This window comes from Agelaius tricolor, unplaced genomic scaffold, assembly GCF_023055355.1.
Source record: "Agelaius tricolor isolate 1412-34295 unplaced genomic scaffold, bAgeTri1.0.p SCAF_43, whole genome shotgun sequence".
NCBI lineage: Eukaryota > Metazoa > Chordata > Aves > Passeriformes > Icteridae > Agelaius > Agelaius tricolor.
In genome coordinates, this window is record NW_027269303.1 from 359369 (window position 1) to 379294 (window position 19926).

General features: G+C 52.6%; 1 protein-coding gene across 1 annotated transcript in view; it reads left to right on the forward strand.

Annotated features, from left to right (window-relative positions):
- The first annotated feature begins 9086 nt into the window (after nt 1-9086).
- Nucleotides 9087-19926, forward strand: part of LOC139604021 (TOG array regulator of axonemal microtubules protein 2-like) — a 33123-nt gene continuing 22283 nt past the window's right edge. Inside the window, exon 1 of the mRNA XM_071455011.1 lies at nt 9087-9132. Coding sequence (XP_071311112.1) covers nt 9087-9132 — 46 coding nt within the window. The remainder of the gene's footprint in view (nt 9133-19926) is intronic.

Sequence of the window (19926 nt, forward strand, 5' to 3'; positions counted from 1 at the left end):
GCCCAGGGAACGCCTTCCCTGGGGAGCAGAACGGAAGGGCTCTGGCAGGGGTCAGGGGCAAGGCAGGGCCACCGCCTGCCCCCCGTGACACCTGCACGTGGCGCGCCGCTCCGCACTGGGGCCCGGCCGGCCTGGAAGCACCTGGGGCGCTCTGGGAAAGAGGAGGGCATTGAGGTGCAGGAAGGGCATGGTGGCCACATCTACAAAGACCTTTTTGGAGGCCTCAGCCCACACCTGTCAGAAGACAGGTCCATTGTGTCCACCTGCAGTCACAAACAGTCAAGCACCCACCAAGAGGTGGATGCAGAGCCCCAGGAGCTGCCCAGTGCTTCCAGCTCAACCAAAGGCTCCACAGAAGAGGCAGCAAAGTGCTCTGAGCTCCCTTCCTCTGCCCAGTTGGCAGAGCAGAGCTCTGTCTCTGGAAACTCACAGCCCTGGGACACTCCTGTGAAGGGGCTGGAGGAAAAGCGAGAGGAGGAAGAGCTCCCAGAAGCACAGGCGGCAGGACAGTGGGACAGCGACCTGCAGAGTTTGTGGCTGGCCCTGTTCTTGAAGGAGAATGAGGTAGAGGCAGAAGCTTCTGCCCTGGCTGGAGATCCCTGGGACGGGGGCCACAGCAAGCTCCTCCTCACATCAGTGCCTGAGGAAAGCTCAGGCTTCTCAGCTTCTCTTTTCTCTGGAGGCTCCTGTGAGCACAGGGCAACTCGTCAGCCAGCCAAGCATGCTGCACTTCGCAAGCAGCTGTGCATGGGGCCTGAGGATTTGCTACAACTTAGGAGCAAAAAGAGAGAGGAGCTGGAGAAGCTGGAGGAAGAGAAAATGCATGCAGAGCTCTTTGGAGACATCTCCTCCTCCATGAGCAATGAAGAAAGCCCCATGACATCCAGCTACAGCCTCAGGGATCCATCAGGTGCCACCTTGGAACCAGCTGCAGACTCCTTGGTGCCACTCAGCTCTTGCTGTGTGACCAGAGATGTCACAGCAGAGACACAAAACTGCTCAGAGCCTGTGTCTCCTGAGCTGTTTGCAGACTTGGGCTCTGACTCTGAGGACTCACCGTGCCTGGAAACTCTGCTGAAAGAGCTCCTGGAGAAGAGGGAGCAAGAAGTGGCAAGACAGAGGGCCAGAGAGGTAGAGAGCCCGTTGTCACTCCCACCGCGAGACCGAGAGTTAGAGCCAGTGCCTACATCTCCAGACAGTGACCTCAGCGACCAGGGGCACGGCGAGCCTCTCCGCAGGGCTTTGCTCAAAGACCCGAATGTGTCTGTGGGTTGTGCCCTGCCTGCTGACCCTGCGGAGGAGGCAGAAGAAGCAGGCATGGAGGCTGGCCGTGCCCAGGCCGCCCCTGCCCAGGCAAAGCCCTGCGGGCAGGAGCCGCCGGCAGGAGCTTGCCCGGAGCCTGCCCAGCCCCTGGCACGCAGCGTTCCTGCCCGCCCCGCTGGCAGCGCAGCCGCCCCGCAGCCCCCGGCCCCGCGGCCACGGCGCTCCATGGCCAGGACGGCCCGGCGGGCTCTGCGCCGCCTTTTCTCCTTCAGCTGCCTCAGGGGGCAGCCAGAGCAGTGAGCCCGGGGCCCGCACCAGGACGATGCCCAGAGACGCCGGCTCCCCTGAGCACGCCCAGCTCCCGGGGGCAGCGGCCGGTCCCAGAGCCGCCGGCAGCAGGGACAGACCAACCCCGGGCACACAGCCATGGATGGGTGGGTGGTGACCAAGGCAAACACTTGCCAAAGGTAGGTCCTGCTGCCGGCCCCAGCCCCTCAGCCCCAAGCCAACAGCACGGCAGCCTGGTCAGGCAGAGCCGGCTGAGGAAGGGTCACAGCGCTGCCTCATGCACTCCACAGAAGCTGACTTTAGGCCTGGGCTGCAGTGTGGGGGTGCATCCCCACCCTGCCCCCAGGGAGGGGGGTTTGGGAGCTGAGAAATGCTCCTTGGGCCTCAGCATTGCAGGTAAATGAAGGCAAACCCATTCTCCTTTCACAGGGCAACTAGGAAAGTGCCTCCCTGGATGCCCTTAAAATAGAGTGGAGAAAGGTGTAAACCCTGGATGGATGGCCTGGGGTCCTCACCTCCACAAGAACCACCAGGACCCCAGTGCAGAGAAGCACAGGGCGAGGAGGGACTGATGAGACACTGCTGGAGACAAGAGTCTTGTACTGTCCACTGTTTGATCTCTTCCCCAATCCACCCCACCCTCACTTTTCCCTCTCTTTCCTTCTCACTCTCCTGTTTCCAATCTGCTTCAATTTCTCTACCTAACATTTATTGTTAAATAAAATCCCTGGGTTTGACTTTGGTAGATGATCTCCTTGGCACCTTAATTCAATCAGAGCCGTCTCTCCATAAGAACATATTCAATGCTGGTGCAGAGTGGAAGAGTCTGGACTTTAGGCTGAACCTGGAATGCAGTCTGATCCAGTGTGTGTGGATTTATATTTTGTGCTGCGTGTCATGACAGATTTTAGTTCCTTAGGGAAACGCCCCTACCTAAAATATTCCCTCTTGGAGCTTTGTTCAAAGCCATTTGGACGACAGCTGGAGATAGAATTGTCTTTAGAGGTCATGTGGCAATCCCCAAATGTAAGAGGATCTGCTCTTCCTGTGCTCCACTCTCCTCATTAGGCAGTTTCTCCTGGAGGTGCACAACTGCATTTTTGGTGTCCGTGACTCCTGCCAATTCTCCTCCAGAAGATGGCAGGAGGCTGGATTTGCTCTGCAATGTCTTTTGGCACTGACAGCAAGCTGGGCATGTTATTTACAGAGGTTTATTGTGGCATTGCAAGGAGGGCTGAGGGACATTTGCCTGTGAATAGCAGCAAAATTTAAGACTCTGCTGTGTTTTATTTATGGCGTGTTTCCAGATGCTGGGCACAGAAATAATTTGCTTAATAAATAATACAAATAAACAGACACCCAACGCCTCGTGCTCGCAGCCCAGACAGCCACACACAGAGGCACAGCCTGCCAGGGAGCTGGAGGCTTTGCAGCAGTTCTGCTTTCATGGAACCCTTCAGGTTGGAAAAGACCTTCAAGATCATTGGGTCCAATTTTTGAATGAATCCCACCACATCCACCAACCCAAGTGCAATGCCTACTCATTTTTGAGCACTTGAGGGATGATATCTCCACCATTTCCCTGGGCAGTCCATTCCAATGCCTAACCATGCTTTCAGTGAAGAAATTTTTCATAAGATCCAACCTGGACCTGCTGTGTCACAGCTTGAGGCCCTTTCTCCATGTGCTTTTCTTTCCTGGGAGAAGAAACCAACCCTGACCTCACTCACCTCCTTTCAGTGGCTGTAGAGAGCAATAAGGTCTCCCCTGAGCCTCATTTTCTCCTTTTTAAGGTCTTCCTCAAGCCATTACTGTAATGAGTGACCAAGGGCTGGACAATTCCTTTTCCAGCTGTTTTCCTCTCTTTCCAGAGCCCCATCAAGTATCCCAGGGCACAGTGAACAGCTCGTGACCCCCAGTGCTGGATGATGTGATTTCAGTATCTTTAGGTATCAGAATTAACCTTGGGAAAATTATTCTGAGCACTAAAATCTGGGAATTTTAATTTACATTATCAGGCATTGGAACAGGCTTCCCAGAGTAGTGGTGGAGTCACCATCCCTGGAAGTGTTCAGAGGGGGTGTGGATGAGGACAGGATTTAATGGTGTTGACAGTTGGACTGGATGAACTTGGAGCCCTTTTCCAACCTTTGCAATTCTTCAATTCCATGATTTGGGTGATCTCCCAGGTCCCTCCGCCCCGGCTGCAGAAGTGATGTGTGGAGTCACCTCGTTGGCCTGGTCTTTGGTTCCTGGAGCTATTTTAGGTGTCCCAAAGTGTCCAATGGGCTGTAGGAGGGAATGGGGCTCCTCTTGGCTCCCTGTCCTGTTGACCAGCAATATGTAAATGCACAGACTGGTTGACTAAAGTTTCAATAAATTCAGTGCCAAGGCAGCTGGATCACACTCAGGCTGTAGAGAACTGGATGATCTTGAAGGGTTTCTCCAACCCAACCCATTCTGTGATTTATTTCACCCGAAACCAGACGTGCACTTTGTTAGGTGATTCACACTCTAAACTCTATTCAGTTTGTTGATTAGATTGTCTTTAATTGATGATAATTAAATCAAGATGAATAAATTACAGACACCCCAAATTATGCAGATGAATCCCAGTCTTCTCCTGTGCCTTCTCCACAGGAAGAATTTAATTAATTTTTATCTTGTAAGGCTAAATAAAAATATCACCATATTCAACAGTAGAGAAAATGAGGTCAATATTCCTCTCTTATGTCTTCATGGATTGAAATGACTGGTTGGGAGAAGACACCAGGCCTGGCTAAGATTGGACAGATAAAAAACATATTGAAGGCATTTTTTCCTCCTCATAGGCACATTCTGGCTGGAGTTCCAGAGCAGTTTTTATTCCCCCCTATCCCTTGGAGAGAGCACATTTTCTCCATCCATAAGGATGAAGAAAGAATCGTGTCAAGAGAAGAGGGACAGTGGTAAATGGATAATAAATATTTTTACATGAACTGTTCCAGCTATGGCTGGGGTGAAATCATTCCAGGAGACAGCAGGAACAGCACAAAGTAATCTGGAATCTTCAAGAGTGCATGTCCTGGGATACCCAAACACAAAACACATGTTACACCAGGACAGGAAACTTCAAATGCTGCTGTTTAAAGTTTAAAGGCGTGTTGGATAGAAAAAGGAGACAGAGGGTGCTGAGAAATTCCTAGGAAAATGAAGAATAGTAGAGAGAAAGTAAGGAGACTGGAGAAACAAAGAAAAAGAGAATAATTCCTTTTTTAAACATTTGGTGTCTATTCTGGAGCCTTTCTTCTTCTATTTGAGGTAAATATTTAAAAAGATCTAAAAAATGGAGGAATATTCAGCATTGCCATGGGCTGGCACAGGAGGGGAGATTTCCCCTGGAGAGAGGCTCCTATTGCAGGCAGCTGCAGATCCCTCAGCTTTGGCTGCCCAGCAGCTGGAAATGCAAGTCCAGGAGCTCTGTCCATGGCCAGCCCCAGCAGGTGACAGCAAGGACAGGGCCCTGGCAGCTCCAGGACATTTGCAGGGAGCGCCTTCAGCAAGCACTGGGGGCTGGGACTGGGTGCAGAAAAGGCCCTGGGGGTCTCTGCAGCCAGGCTAAAGGAACAAAGTTTTGTTATGAATAAGAAGCTTGACTAGGCCAATATTCAAACAGCAATCAATTTATTATTTAATATGGTAAAGTATGAGCAATACAGTGCTGGCTACCATGGGGGAAGTTTTCCCTCCAACTGCACACCGATAATTGAGGGTTACAGGTATTTATAGGGGTACTCATTGTTACAAGTTGCGGTGAGGAACCAACCACCAACAAGTGAGTCCAAATAAAATGTAATTTATTAATTGATAGAGCAAGTGATAATAGGCAAATTACAGCACTGGGTGCAGCCAACAAAAGGCTTGCACCCACCCGGGAGTCACCGCTCCACCATCGGCCCACGCCACTCGGCAGTTCAGTCCTCCTTTTTATCTGTTGTTGTTGGGTGTCCTTCTGGCATTCTCTGCGTCTGCCCCGAGAGTTGCTAGGGGGTCTTATTCTGCCTTCTGGTGGTCGTCTGGACGAAGGCTCCGGTCCTCTTCCTCGAGGTCTTACAATAGCCTTTACCATATATAGGCACATAGCTACATATAGTTACACATTTGCTTAGTTAGCCTTTCAATATATTAGCTTCTGACAGTTTGTGGTTTAAGCCTTATGACAGTTATTTTGCAATATATTAGCCCATTATATTCATCTTGCAACATATTAGCTGGTTACGTCTATCCTTGTGTTTTTTTCTATTACTGGCTTTTCCCCCTCTTAGAGTCTTTTTAGACACTTGATGAACAAACTAAGACATTAACTCATTACACTCGTCAGCTTTTTCAGCAGTTTCTATTTCCAGTTTTCTTACTCATCAGCAATTTTTATTCCAAATTATTACATCACAGTTCTATACACTATTGTGATTTGAATTTCTCAGGATGTATTTTCAAAGGAGTATCCCCAGATGGTGGCGGTCCAGTTTCCAAAAGAAGAAAGACGAATTCCATCTGGTGGAGTCCAGCTCCCCAGATGTGGGTCCACCTTTTAATTGCAGAGACTATAAATCTAACAACAGTGATGTCCAGCTTCCCTTTGGTCGAAACCATAAATCCTTGAGGTGATGGTCATCTTCCTTTCTCAAACTGTTTTTCTCTGCTTCAATAAGGTGTGAGATAAGCATATTTCCTATATATATATTCCAAAGCTATAGTTTCAAGGATACAAGTAATATTCTAAAATTATACTTCAAAAGGTTATTATTGCAGAGCTTTTTTATGGATTAAATGCAAGCAAAAAGCAACATCCTTAACACCTTAATTCCAATGCTCCTAAATCAACCAGGGTTAATTGCAAACAAAAGATAGGTTCAAAGGCCTTTTTCCATGCTTTATTTTCCTCAGTTATTATTAGAATTCACAGCTCTCCCATTGTTGGGGTCCACGCATTTTGCATTCACAAATACACACGTCGCCTGTTTGTACCTGACACGAAACACAGCTTTGCATCTCACAATGGTAGCAGCCAAAGAGGATCCACTCTGCTGGGCTGTACTCCGGCGTTCCTATGGGACACGGGTGCAGCTCATCAGGCCCATGCTGCTCCCTCCCTCCCAGCCAGCTCCCGTTCCACAAGAGCCAGCCCCTGCCCTGCCAAAAAGCAACTTGGCTGCAGCTGGCTGAAGAAGGATTCCCCCTCCTTCCTTCCCTCCCTCTTGCCCCTCTGCCAGCCAAAAGGGGAACCTCTGCTGCCTGTCTGGGTGCCAGCTTCGGGCTCACCTGACATCCGGGTGTAGAATGTGTCCTGGAGGATCGTGCCACACTCGAAGTCGATGAGCTTCGCCTTGCCCATGGCCAGGTTGATGAGGACGTTCTCGGCCTTGATGTGGTGGTGCAGGACACCACGGCTGCTGCAGTGCCGCATGGCCTCCAGCACCTGGCGGAACAGCCCCCGTGCCACGGGCTCCGTCAGGAACCACCACTCGTGCAGGAAGTACCAGAGGTCCTGACAGCGCTGCAGATGCTGCATGACCAGCACAAAGCCCTCGGGCACCTCGAACGAGTCCAGGAGCTGCATGACGCTGCGGAAGCCAGGCCGTGACACCATCCACAGCAGCGCCAGCTCCAGGGGCACAAAGGCGCCCTTGCGCTGCGGGGGGACCGCAATACCACCAGTGGGGCCGATGCTGCACCATGCCTAGGGCAGCCCCTGCCCGGCCCCACCGCAGCTTGCCATGGCCTGGCCCGGGGCGCTGCGCGGCCCCCGCTCACTCCATGCTCGCTCCCCTCACAGCGTTCCAGCTGCCGCCCTGCCGGGCCTTGCCTCAGCCCCGCCTGGCACGCCCCGCTGGCTCTGCCCGATGGCCCCGCTCACTCACCAGCCATGCCCACTCCGAGATGCACTCCTGGGACACTCGCTTGCTGGCCGCCACCCTCTGACCTGGCCCCGTCTCTTACCGGGGCGCCATCGGCGAGCTGGGTTCCGGAGTAAACGCTGCCACAGCCGCCGCTGCCCAGCAGCAGGCTCTCCCGGTAGAGCTGCTCTAGGGGAGGCCTCTCCGCCTGTGCGGGTGGCACTGTGCTCCCGCTCTTCTGCCCCAGGCACCCGCCCGCCCGGCGCGCTGCTGCTTGCCGAGCCGCCCCGGGCTACGGCGGCTCAGGGCCGGCGGCCGAGCTGGCGAACGGCGGAGCTCGGAGCAGGGAAGCTGCCGGCCACGCTGTTGGCCATGGGGCGGGAGCCGGGCGGCAGTGGAGCGGCTGTGGGCAGAGCCACGGCAGGGGCTTCGTTGGGGGCCAGGGCCCTCACCAGGTGCAGCCAAAAAACCGTGCTGCTCCGCCAGCACCAGAGCGAGCGGCTCTTCCAGCAGCGCCACAGCCAGGATGGAGAGACCGCGGCTGAGGCGGAACAACAGCGGGCTGGGCAGGGGCGGGCACGGGGCGGCCTTGCGGGACGCGGCATCATCCGGGCTGGGAGAGGCGGAACACGGACGGCATGGGATGGGATGGGATGGCACGGGATGGGAGTAGAGTGAGTGTGAGAGGGAGAAGGGGCTGAGGAGCGAGTGAAAAGTCGAGCGGAAAATCAATCGAGAGAAGCGCTGCTAATGCTGCTGCTGCTGCTGCAGAGCCTCCGGAGCTTGTGGCCGTTCCTCCGTTGCCCCCACAAATCCAACAGAGGAGCCGCCACGCGCCCCAAGGAAGGAGAGAGAGAAACAAACAAATCACACCCCAAAGTAATTCCTATTAGAGAAGTAACCAAATAAAACAATGTAGCAGTAAAGAAGAGTGTTGGCTTGTGGCTTCTTTCTTCTTTGTGTGAGACGAAGCATTTCATGGGGAAGAATTTCCTCTTCTGACAATTTTGCCAGAGTAGACAGGAGCAGAGCATTTAATTTTCAAGTAGAAAAGGGAAATTGTGTCAGTAACGTCATCTCTTTTCATCCTCTGTTGACACAGTTGCAGGCTGCCAAAAGACATGGTCTGCAGTGTGGAACTTGGGGCCAAGTTTCTTTTTCTGCCCGAGGATGAGGAGGGGAAGAATCCCAGAATCATGGAGTTGTGGCATGGTTTGGCTTGGAAGCGATCTGAAAAATCCCATGGCTGCAACCCCCCTGCTGTGGGCTGGGGACCCCTTGCACTAGACCGACTTCTCTAGAGCTCCATGCAGCCTGGCCTTGAACACTGTCAGGGATGGGACACGCACACCATCTCTGAGCAACCTGTTCCAGGAGAGTATTTTTTTGGAATCCCTTACCTAAACCGACTCTCTCCATTTGAGTCCATTCTCCCTTGTCCTGTCTTTGCCTGCCCTCATACTAAGTCCCTGTCCAACTTTCTTGTGGGTTGCCCTCAGGTACTGGAAGGCCACAGCTCGATCAAGTCTAAATCTCTTTCCCAGGCTGAAGAAGCCGAGCTGTGTCAGCCTTTCCTTGCAGGAGAGGAGCTGCAGCCCTGGCACCATCTGGGTGTCTCTGCTGGGCCCCTGCTGCAGCGTGTCCACGTCCTTGCCGTCCATGCCGGGGAGCCCGGCAGAGCCGGAGGCAGCGCTGCAGGTGCAGGGTCAGCGGCGGGGAGGAGACCCGGCCCTGGCAGCGGCTCCGGGAGCAGCGATTGGCGCTGGGCCGCCCGCACTGCAGAGAGCCGGGGCCCTTGTGCCTGCCCTTGTGCCCAGGGCGCCTTTCCCCGCCGCCCGCCCGCCCGCCCGCTCGGGGGAAATGCCCCCTGTGCCGCCCCTCAGGGCCGCCCTTCGCCGCTGCCCCAGGAGCTCCCGGCGCCGGCTGGAGGGGCCCAGGCCTCGGCCTCACCCTGCTCAGCCCGAGGCCTGGAAAAGCAGATTCAAACACCCACCCAGAAAGTGCCCCAGGATGCCAAGGTCAATCTTTTCTCTACAGCACGGCTTTGATATCAGGGTCTGCACGGGATTATAAAATCACCAGGAGAAAAGAGCATGAACAAGCTCTGCTTTGGCAGTACCTCAAGGCTTTGAGGGAGAGGGTTTGTGGTGCTTACTCGCTCACAGGGACTCACAGAAAATATGAAATGGTAAAAATAGTCCAAATCCCTTAGAACTTGGAAGGAAAACCTGCGGCAATGGAAGCTAGCACCTCAGAAACACCTGGTTTTGCTCCTTTCTTGCACCTGAGATCTTCCTGGGCAGGGGCAATTCTTCCAATTGCATCAGCGTGGCCATGGCTAGAAAGGGCAGCGAGCAGATGGATTTAGCTTCTCCTGCCAGCCCTGAAATGCCAGTTGTCATTTGTGTGCCCTGAGGATTCCGTTTCAGACTCTGAACTGGCGCAGCTGCTCCTTGGGCGCTGCTTGCACACAGGCGCGGCAGTGCTGCAGCAGCTGTCCCGCACTGTTGCAGGGTGATGCCATTTCCTGTTTCACCTATCCCAACCCCCCAGGTGTGCCAACCTTTCCTTTCCCCTTTGCCCTCCTGCTAAGAGCTGTCCATCAATCTTAACATTCCAGCAAGGGCGTCGTGTGGTTGGCAGAAGTTCAAAAGATGTCCCTCAGGTCTGGGCTCATTGGCCTGTCCAAGTGTCTTTATCCCTTGAGCCTTCCCCTCCTCCCACCTGGTTGGCCCTCACCTGTCCCTTCCCCTCCCCCTGTCCCCGGGGCTTAAAAGGACACAAGACCATGCAGTCGGGATTCTATTGGGAGCTGTTACAAGATTCAGAGGTCTACCATCCTGGAATAAAACTCTGGATTAAAACTCTATGATACAATCCTCTCCTTTCTCTTCACCAACACCTGAACCTTTTCCACCAGAGGTAAACTGAGTTCCTACTATGCCTGGATTTGTTCCAAGTGCCCAGCTGCAGCATCCAGCCGGCCAAAGGTATCTCTGAGGTGAAACACCACAGCTGCTGCCTTTGGTCCAGCAGCAAGGGTCAGACGAGGCCAGGCACGACCCACCCGGAAATATTGGGATTAATATTCCATACCGCACACAGAGAGGGCTCTGGAGCCTCCCCGGGGCCACCAAGGAGCGCAGGAGGGAACGTGCCCGGGATCTGGTGCAGCACCGTGGGGTTGGGGGGATCCTTCGGTCTCTTTGATGGGGGTGGGAGCGGGGCAGATGGAATCAAGATGAGACAGGGATCAGACAGCCCCACACCAGGCAGCGTTTTCTCCTCTGACAGCTCCTCTGAGCTGAGCGAGCTGGTGAAGCCTGTGGAGCAAATGAGACTCAGGAGTGAGGGAAGGGCTGGCTGGGAAGGAATCAGATAAAGCCTGTGTGGGCATTTCTCTTTCCTAGGGGCTCCTGGGGAGACAAAGGAGACAAGAAGGATGTCCCATCCCACGACATTTCCTGGGATATGCTTTGGTGGTGACCTTGGCAGTGTTAGTGGTCTCAGGTTATTGGGAGGACTCTATGATCTTGAAGGTCTTTTCCAGTGGAAACAGTTCTGCAATTCTAAACTTCCATTCCTGCTTTTGAAGGATGCACTCCCAAATAGACCCACATTTGTGTTTTTAAGGAATTTAGCATCTACCTTTCCTTGAAAGTAATAGGAATCAGACTTTAAATGCTCTCGAAACACTTGAATTCCTTGATCTTAAGCTGTGTGTTTGAATTGAGGTGCTTTTGTACAGAAAGGTCAGACCATGGGATAAATGCAGGCAATTCAGCCACAATGGCACTTGTTTCATCTGCTTTTCTTCTTCCTTTCCCCATGGGTGGCCGATTTGGGAGTATTTGTCTTGTACTTTGAGTTCCTGCTCAGACTTGCTCATGCGTGTGCTGTAAAGTCTTATCTACCCCTTTCTGCTGAAACATGCTTGCAGACTGGTGGAATTGCTAGAGACAAAGTATTGGAATATTATCCCAATATTACCAGGTGGAATGTGCCTGGGCTCCTCTGACCCTGGCTGCTGGGCCAAAGGCGGCAGCTGTGGTGTTTCACCTCAGAGACGCCTTTGGCTGGCTGCAAGTTGCAGTCAGGCACTCGGAACAAGTCCAGGCATGGTAAAACTCAGTTTACCTCTGATGGAAAGGCTCCAGGCTAGGTGAAGAGGAAAAGGAGATGGATTCTGCAGAGGTTTTAATCCAGAGTTTTATTCCAGGGTCACAGATGTCTGAATCTTGGTAACAGCTCCACAGAATCCCGACCGCATGGTCCCGTCTCTTTTTAAGCCCAGGGAAAGGGGGAGGGGAAGGGGTAGGTGAGCCACCAACCAGGCGGGAGGGGGGGAAGGCTCATGGGACAATGACACTTGCACAAGCCAATGACCCAGGGCTGAGGGGCATCTTTTGAACTGCACCAACCAGACGACGGCCTTGCTGGAATGTTAAGATTGACTGACAGCACTTAGCAAGGAGGCAAGGGGGAGGGGAAGGGAGAAGGTATTGCCACACCTGGGAGCTGAAACAGGAAATGGCATCACACTGCAACAACAAAGCTTACAAACCAGGCCCCAGTATGATTAGCCCAGTGTCCCTGCCTAAATCCAGGTATGCTTGTATTAAAAAGGAGCAAACTATTCTAACTCACTTGCCTCCTCACTTGCGCTGCCATGGGGGAGCAAAGGGGGTGAGGGGCTCTTTGCAGATGAGGGTCTCCTCCATGTGCTCCTCTTTTTTTTTTTTTTTTTTTTTTTTGTAGCTCATGGGGAATCCTGTGTGCCATTCCAACTCTTTGTTATCAATTGTGTGAAGGCATGGTGCTGCTGTAGCAGCAGCCTGAGTTCAGTGGGAACATGTCCAAAGCACTGGGTCCCACAGCAGTGGGCACAGTGAGAGACTTGCCTCTGCTGCCATGGCCATCCAGCCTGGGGAGAGCAGCTGCTGGGGCTTCCCCCATTCTGCCAACAGGAGTCTGCCTCCAGCATGTGGCCTGTATGGCCATGATTTTGCCAGAGTGTGGAAAATGCGTTGTTTGAATGTGTTTTGATGGTGTCTGACATCACCTGACTGGAGCAGTTTGGTGGGCAGGACGCCCTGAGGGCAGGGCCATGGCAGGGATGGGTGGCTGGCACTGGCACTGGCACTGGCAGTGTTATTTTTCCCAGGCAGGCTCCTGGTACAGCTGTGAGGGAGGGCAGCAGCAGCTGTATCAGCCCAGCGAGCAGCAGCACATGGAGGAGACCCTCATCTGCAAAGAGCCCCTCACCCCCTTTGCTCCCCCATGGCAGCACAAGATGATTCCCCACAGGGGAAGGGCTGCTGCAGGCTGGAGACTCCTGCAGCCAGGCCTTGTTGCAATCTCCTTGCTGCAGCTGTGCCTGGAGGATGTTGGCCTGCAGCAGCTCTGCTGATGCCCGGGAATGCTGCTGGGCTCAGAGAGGCAGAGTGTGTACAAAAGCTGCATTCAAAGCACTGATGGCGAGACCCCGGAGCCGCTGGCAAGGGCAGCAGCTCTTCTTCATTCCGTGCAGGTGAGAGCCCAGCCTTGGAGCCTGTCCCTGGGGACAGGGAAACGCTCTGAGCATAGGTTTGAATTTTCAGGGACAGTCCAAATGAGAATTGCTTTGAGGCAGGTGTTGTAATGTTGGTTTTGGGTCTGTCTGCAGGAAAGAAAGCAGGAAGAAACCCCTTGAGCAACAAAGGAGAACTCTGCATGGCAAATTTACACCCTACAGATACACTGATCATATCAGCCCACTGAATACTGGGGGCATCTAATGCAGAGAGCAAAGCTTCTTTGAATAGATAGGAGAGATAAGACTTGAAGAAATGATTTTGCAGATGCAGAAAAGGGGATCAGACCCACGGGTCCCATGGCTCAGGCTTAGTTCTGCCAAATCAAGCATGATTAGTTTTATCTTTTCTGTTGGAGTGTATTTCAGAATGACCTGCCTATTGTGATATTACTGCTAAGAAATTTGGAATTGTCAGGAACCGCCAAGATCAGAAATATTTTGAAGCAGATCATGTCTATGTTGGGCTTGGGTGTCTCTGCAATAAAGAAAGCAGGGAATAAAGCCATGGAACAATGAAGCAGAGCAAAAGTGGAACGTTTGGATGGTCAATTTGTTCCCTACAGCTATTGGCCAGCTGAATTACGGGGTCATCTACTGGGAAGTGCAAAGCTTCTTTAACTTCCACCTCCTGGTGCCATTGTTTGTGTCCCAGCACTTGGTTTGATGTGAAGACAAATAAACAAAATCCCACACCAACAAGCTGCAACCCAGAACTGAGTGGGAATTACAGAAATAAAGGCCTTGAAAAGTAGCTTTGGAAAGGGTCTATATCCTAGACAGTGTGAAAGCCTCAGGCCTGGCCAGGCTGGGCTTAGGGCTGGCTGCCCTTGGCAAGGGAATGGAAGGGGATGGAGTCGGGCTGGGGTTTTGCAGCCATGGAAACGAGAGAACCATGGTGAGCGTGTCACAAAGGGGCAGCCCCAGGCTGGGCTGGTGCAGGTTGTGTTGACACAGCCCCAGTGGCAGCAGACGCGTCCGGCTCTGCCTCTCTGTGCCGAGCGCTGGCGATTGGAGTCACCCGGCCTTGTTCAAAGGCTGGGCCCAAGCTCCCGGCGCTGACTGCTCTGAGAGCATTCCCAAATTCCAACCCAGGCACTTCTGCCAGGCAGAAGCACAGGTTCAAACATGGATTTCACTGGAAAAGGAAAGACCCCTGAAGGAAAAGGTGAGGATAGAAAGGAGCTGAAAGGCTGAAGCCAAATGGAAAACAAATCCCACCAGATTTCAGAGAAAACTGGTCTGTGGTGGTCAGTGCTGGCTCTGTGTCAGAGTAGGTGGCTGACAGCTACAGATGATCCTGCAAGGATGCCCTGAGGCATCACAACATTCTGTCATTAGTTTACTCTGCTTTCTCCTTTTTGACAGTGGCCAAATCACTCATACTGTCAGCCAGGACAGGGACTGTGGCCACAGCTGACCACAGATTGGACATGGTCATGAGATGCAAGTCCTGTTGCTTTCTTTGCCATCAACATTAGGTCTCACTACAGATAAATTTCCTGTTCTTCCTCTGCTTGCTGGTTGGGTCCAACCCTCAGGATGGTATTACGGTGCACTAGAAACACCAATAATGCCTGCCTGTTGTGGGAAGGTTTTTGTGGTTTGCAGAACTAGCAGTCAAAGCTAGTGTGGGTTTTTCCAGTGGATTCACAGGCCAGCCTTAAGAAAGAATCTTTTTTCCCCTCTTATCATTGGAGCCTTCCACCATTACCTTCAGACTTGCTAACTCAATACACTTCAGAAAAATTAAATGCAGGCCAGTTCCATGAGAAATAAAACCAAATAAATTTTCTCAATAATTAGAAATTATTCCCCTTGAGTGTCACACCCATTAGATTTCTTGATGATAAAGGTGGGAGTTCACCTAACTCACTTCTTCCCTTGTGAGCATGGCTCAGCCTCACACAGAGGTGAGGGGGGAGCTGGGCCACTCTCTGTTGGGAGGAAGGGTCTTGTGGCAGCCCAGAGAGGCTGTGCACATTGCCAGGGAACAGCTGTGCCCTGCATGTGCCCCTGCAAGGAGCTGTGCTGCTGCCAGTGCCCCTGGAGCTGCAGGGCTGCTGAGCTGTGGGGCAGGCAGAGGAGCAGGAGGGTGCAGGTGCAGCTGAGCCATTCCTGGAGAGCACAGGGCTCTGGGCTCCCTGCTGTCCCAGGGCAGCCCAGAGGCCAGGCTGTGCCTGTGCTAGCTCTGGGCAAGTGGCTCAGGGTTTTGCCCTGGCCTGCCTCAAGTGTCTGCCAGCAGGAGCATGTTTCCCTGTGCAGCTGTTTAGAAGTTTGCAGGAAATGTGTCCCATGAAATATGGAGCTTCAGATGCTTTAGGTTTGCATGGTGGCCTCTGTTCTATTTTGTGTCTCCACTTTGCAGGCCTGACTGGTTACCCTCTTGCCAAGAGGTTTTCCCTGGCAAGTCCCTCCATGCTCCTTCCCTCCAAGCTGTTGCCTCCCATCCAGAAGAGCTCTCCTTCTACCAAGCCAGGCCCAACATGCAGCAGAGAGCAGGAGAATGGGAAAAATGGCACCGGCTGGGATGAGTCCAGGGTAAAAAAACAGGAGCTGATTTCAGAGGGAAAAGGATGTAAGGTAAGGAGACCAAGCTATGTGCAGTGTGGTAAATGTTCAGTTGATGTGCTGTCAGCAGAGCTCTGAGACTTTTTCCCTGACAGGAACTGACCCCCTCACTGAAGTTTGAACAGGTCCTGCTTTGGCTCTTTAGCTGGCCAGAAATGATGGGATATGAAGGAAGGGTGTGCACCTACCCCTGCTGCCCCCAGCCCATTCCTGGCCATGGCATGGGGGCCCTGGAGCAATGTGGGCAGGCAGAGAGCTTGCAGAGAGCAGCAGGGCAGGGAGCTCTGCTGAACTTCCTCAGTGCCAGGGAGCCTGAGATGATGGATGTGTGGGAGCTGGAGAGCAGCCAGCATCCCGAGAGCTCAGCAGCATCTGGGCTCAAAGGCTGCTGGGGAAGTGTAGGAGGGAAGGGCAGCAGCAGGAGAAATGAGGGGCTTGAGAAAAGCAGGTTTTGGCATCCTGCAGAATGGCTTTGTGGGGACTTGGCTGGAGATGAGCACTGTCTGTGAGACACCTCAGGGGCAGGGAGAGAACAGTGATCTAAAGCCACTGCCATGCCATCCAAAAGGCCAGTGGAGGCAGGGGCACCTCAGAGCATCTTGATGTCAAACATGTGAATGCCAGCTGGGAATGCAGCCACACTTGGAGAAACCTGAGCAGAAGGGGAGAGGTGGCAAATGTGTGACATGGGCTGACCCTCACCACCTTCCTTTCCTAGGTCACCTTTCCCCATCCTGGGCCAAACTGCTTCACAAGTTTGACTTTTCCTGCCAGGTCCCATCTAAATGTCTTGAGGCATAAATGGGAGCAAGGCTGGATGCTTGATCTGAGCAATGTATTCTACTCTTTCCAGGCTTCCTTGCTGTATTCCAGTGGTGGGGATATGAAGAAGGGGTCACTGGCACCACCTTTGATCCCCCCCATACGCAGGGCAGTGAGTCCCCCTGTGGGCAGCACTGCAGGGTCTCTGCCAAGCTCTCCCCAGCTGGAATTCCAGGAGTCCCAGGAGATGAGGTGAGCCAAGGTGTCTGCTGCTGCAGTGTGCTGTTCAGCTCTCTCTTCCCATCTTGTGTGGGTTATTTTGCCCAGTCAGGTGTCCCATGTATTTAGGCAAGCCTCTGTGTATTCACCATTATGCCTATCCATGATGATCCAGCACAATGTCAAAGGCAACAGCAATGCCCCAAGAGCAGAGGTGGTGGTGGGGAAGAGGAGGCAGGGCTTCAAAGCACCTCCTGATGGGTCCTCTGCCTGGCTTGGCTATTGATTCCCTCTGCAATGTTTGTGGTGTCATTTGGGAACTGAATTGCATGGGTCTGGATCCTGCAGATCTTTGAACACTGTGATCCTTGACTGTCAACTTCTGCACCCATGAGATTATCTGTGGGCAAATATTGGCTAGTGGAGAGGTGTCTGCAAATTCAGGTGCTGCTTCTGTAAACATCAGGTGTAACTTCACTGTGCCTGGGCCTCCGCTGTGAAATGAGATTCCGGATATGTTTTGGGGTATAAATGTATAATCCAATCGATGTTTATTTTTTTGATCTGGGTTTAAGATCAAAGAGGGCAAGGTGGTAGAGAAGAGTTCTAGGACTGTACCTGATGGAAAGATATTGGCTTGGATATGCAAGAGAAAAAGTAGCTGTCAGGCTAATCTGAGTGATAACAATAAGGAAGGAGATACAGAAGTATCATTCCAATTGAAAATCTTCGGTGGGGCTTTTAAAGTGCAATCTGAATATCCTCCCCTAGCAGCTGAGTCAGAAACAGCCTCTTTGTTCTTGAAAGAGCCAGCAGGTGTAATATCATTCTCAGGAGACAGCAGTGCTCTGATCCCATGTAGCACGAGGCTGTCACCAGGGTAAGGCACGAGCAGGCCAAGTCAAGCTTTGGCAGCTGTACAAAAGTAGCTGCCCTCCATACGGACTCGTGTCTCAGCTCAGCAGCTCTTGCTGCTTCAGAGAGGCTGTAGGAGCCACTTGGCTCCAAAAGGAGAGGCAGCAGAACTGGGGAGTTCTGATGCAGGTTGAAGAATGACTGCTGGTGGTGGGGAAGAGGAAGCAGGGCTTCAAAGCACCTCCAGATGGGTCCTCTGCTGGACTTGGCCATTATTTCATCCAGAGCTTGGTCAGCTCTCTGTGACTCTAGCAACTGAAAGCTTAAGGACAGTGAATTAGCTTTGCATCCTGTTGGTTTATGGGTTGCATTTCCTCCTTCATCAGAGTGACCATGCTAAGAAGGTTTGCCTCCTTTCATGGTACACCCATTCCCTCCCTTCTCTTTCTACCTCCTCACATGTTCTTTTGTCCTCCATTTTCTCCAGGCCAAGACCCAGCAGCATAAACAAAGAGAAGAACTCTGAACTTGCAGGTAGGTACAGGGCATGTCTGTCCTAAAATGAGCATTGTAGTCTTGACTCAGAGGTGACATTTGGAAAGCTTGGATAAATCCTATTCTTTTAAAAAATTCTTTAAATTCATTTCAATTCTTTGATGGGCTCAGTGGGCTCTCCCAGAGCTCAGTGGGCTCTTCCAGAGCCCAGTCCCTGGGAGTGTTCTCTGGTGGTGCAGTGAGAATTCCTCCACTTTGCAGGTGTGACTAGGTTCATTTTCTCCAAGTCTTTCCGGCCTTGGCTCCTTCCCTCAAAGCCATTGCCCCCCATCCGGATCAGCTCTCCTTCTTCTAACAATAATAAAATGGACAGCGTGGAAGGAGAGAACAAGGAAGCTGGCACTGGCTATGATAATGACAGTAGAGAATACCAGGAGCAGAGTTCAGAAGGAAAAAGTTCTAAGGTAAGGAGACCAAACTAAGTCCTGTGTGGTAGATTTTCAGTTTATGTGCTGGAGGCAGAGCTTGGAGAGCTTTTCCTATGCTGTGAGCCCAGGGAAGCAGCTGAGCCAAAGAAGAGCTCAGCTGGACACTGTGCTTCAGGCTGTCTCTGCAATGGGTGTGTAGTGCAGCCTTCATGTCCTCAGTGTGGATCAATAACAGGAGAGGTCTTAGAATGGTTTCTGGGCTCTGCCGTGGTTCTTCCTCTGTCTTATGGCTGAGAAAACACCAACAAGCAGTCAGAGCAGCTAAAGTTGTCCACTCTGGACAGGCTGTTCTCCTAGATTTAGTAAACAATGGGTTTCTTTGAACCGTCTCTGTGTCTTGGTGGTGGTTTCTGTCAGCTGTGTCTGTTTAGGATGGAAAAAGGTGTTTGCTGGAACAGGCAGTCCTGCAAAGGCAGTTCCAGGTTGTCTCAGCTTTTGACTTGTACAGCCATGCCCTCTGCACAGTTGTCCCTGCTGCTATTTCAGGACTTCATCAGCTTCTGGGCAGCTGTGTGCTCTGGCATGGCTTTGTGCAGAGGGAAGGGATGGGAGGTGGCCATGGGGAGAGCAGCCCACAGCCCAGCCCCACAATTGCCTTTGCAGCAGGGCCAGGACCTGCAGTTGGTTTGGGTTTGCCATGGGGTGCAGCAGGAGGCAGATGAACAACAGCTTTGGTAGACAGAATGTGCAATCAAGGACTCTGGTAGTTGATTTCAGCCTTGCAGAGAAAGGGCCCAGTGTATCCCTGACAGGAACTGACCCCCTCACTGAAGTTTGAACAGGTCCTGGTTTGGCTCTTTAGCTGGGCCAGAAATGATGGGATATGAAGGAAGGGTGTGCACCTGCCCCTGCTGCCCCCAGCCCCATTCCTGGCCATGGCATGGGGGCCCTGGAGCAATGTGGGCAGGCAGAGAGCTTGCAGAGAGCAGCAGGGCAGGGAGCTCTGCTGAACTTCCTCAGTGCCAGGGAGCCTGAGATGATGGATGTGTGGGAGCTGGAGAGCAGCCAGCATCCCGAGAGCTCAGCAGCATCTGGGCTCCAAGGCTGCTGGGGAAGTGCAGGAGGGAAGGGCAGCAGCAGGAGAAATGAGGGGCTTGAGAAAAGCAGGTTTTGGCATCCTGCAGAATGGCTTTGTGGGGACTTGGCTGGAGATGAGCACTGTCTGTGAGACACCTCAGGGGCAGGGAGAGAACAGTGATCTAAAGCCACTGCCATGCCATCCAAAAGGCCAGTGGAGGCAGGGGCACCTCAGAGCATCTTGATGTCAAACATGTGAATGCCAGCTGGGAATGCAGCCACACTTGGAGAAACCTGAGCAGAAGGGGAGAGGTGGCAAATGTGTGACATGGGCTGACCCTCACCACCTTCCTTTCCTAGGTCACCCTTCCTCATCCTGGTCCAAGCTGCTTCATCAGTTTGGCTTTTCCTGCCAGGTCCCAGTTAAATGCATGGCTAAATGTCTTGAAGCATGAATGGGGGCAAGTCTGGATGCTTGATCTGAGCAATGTATTCTACTCTTTCCAGGCTTCCTTGCTGT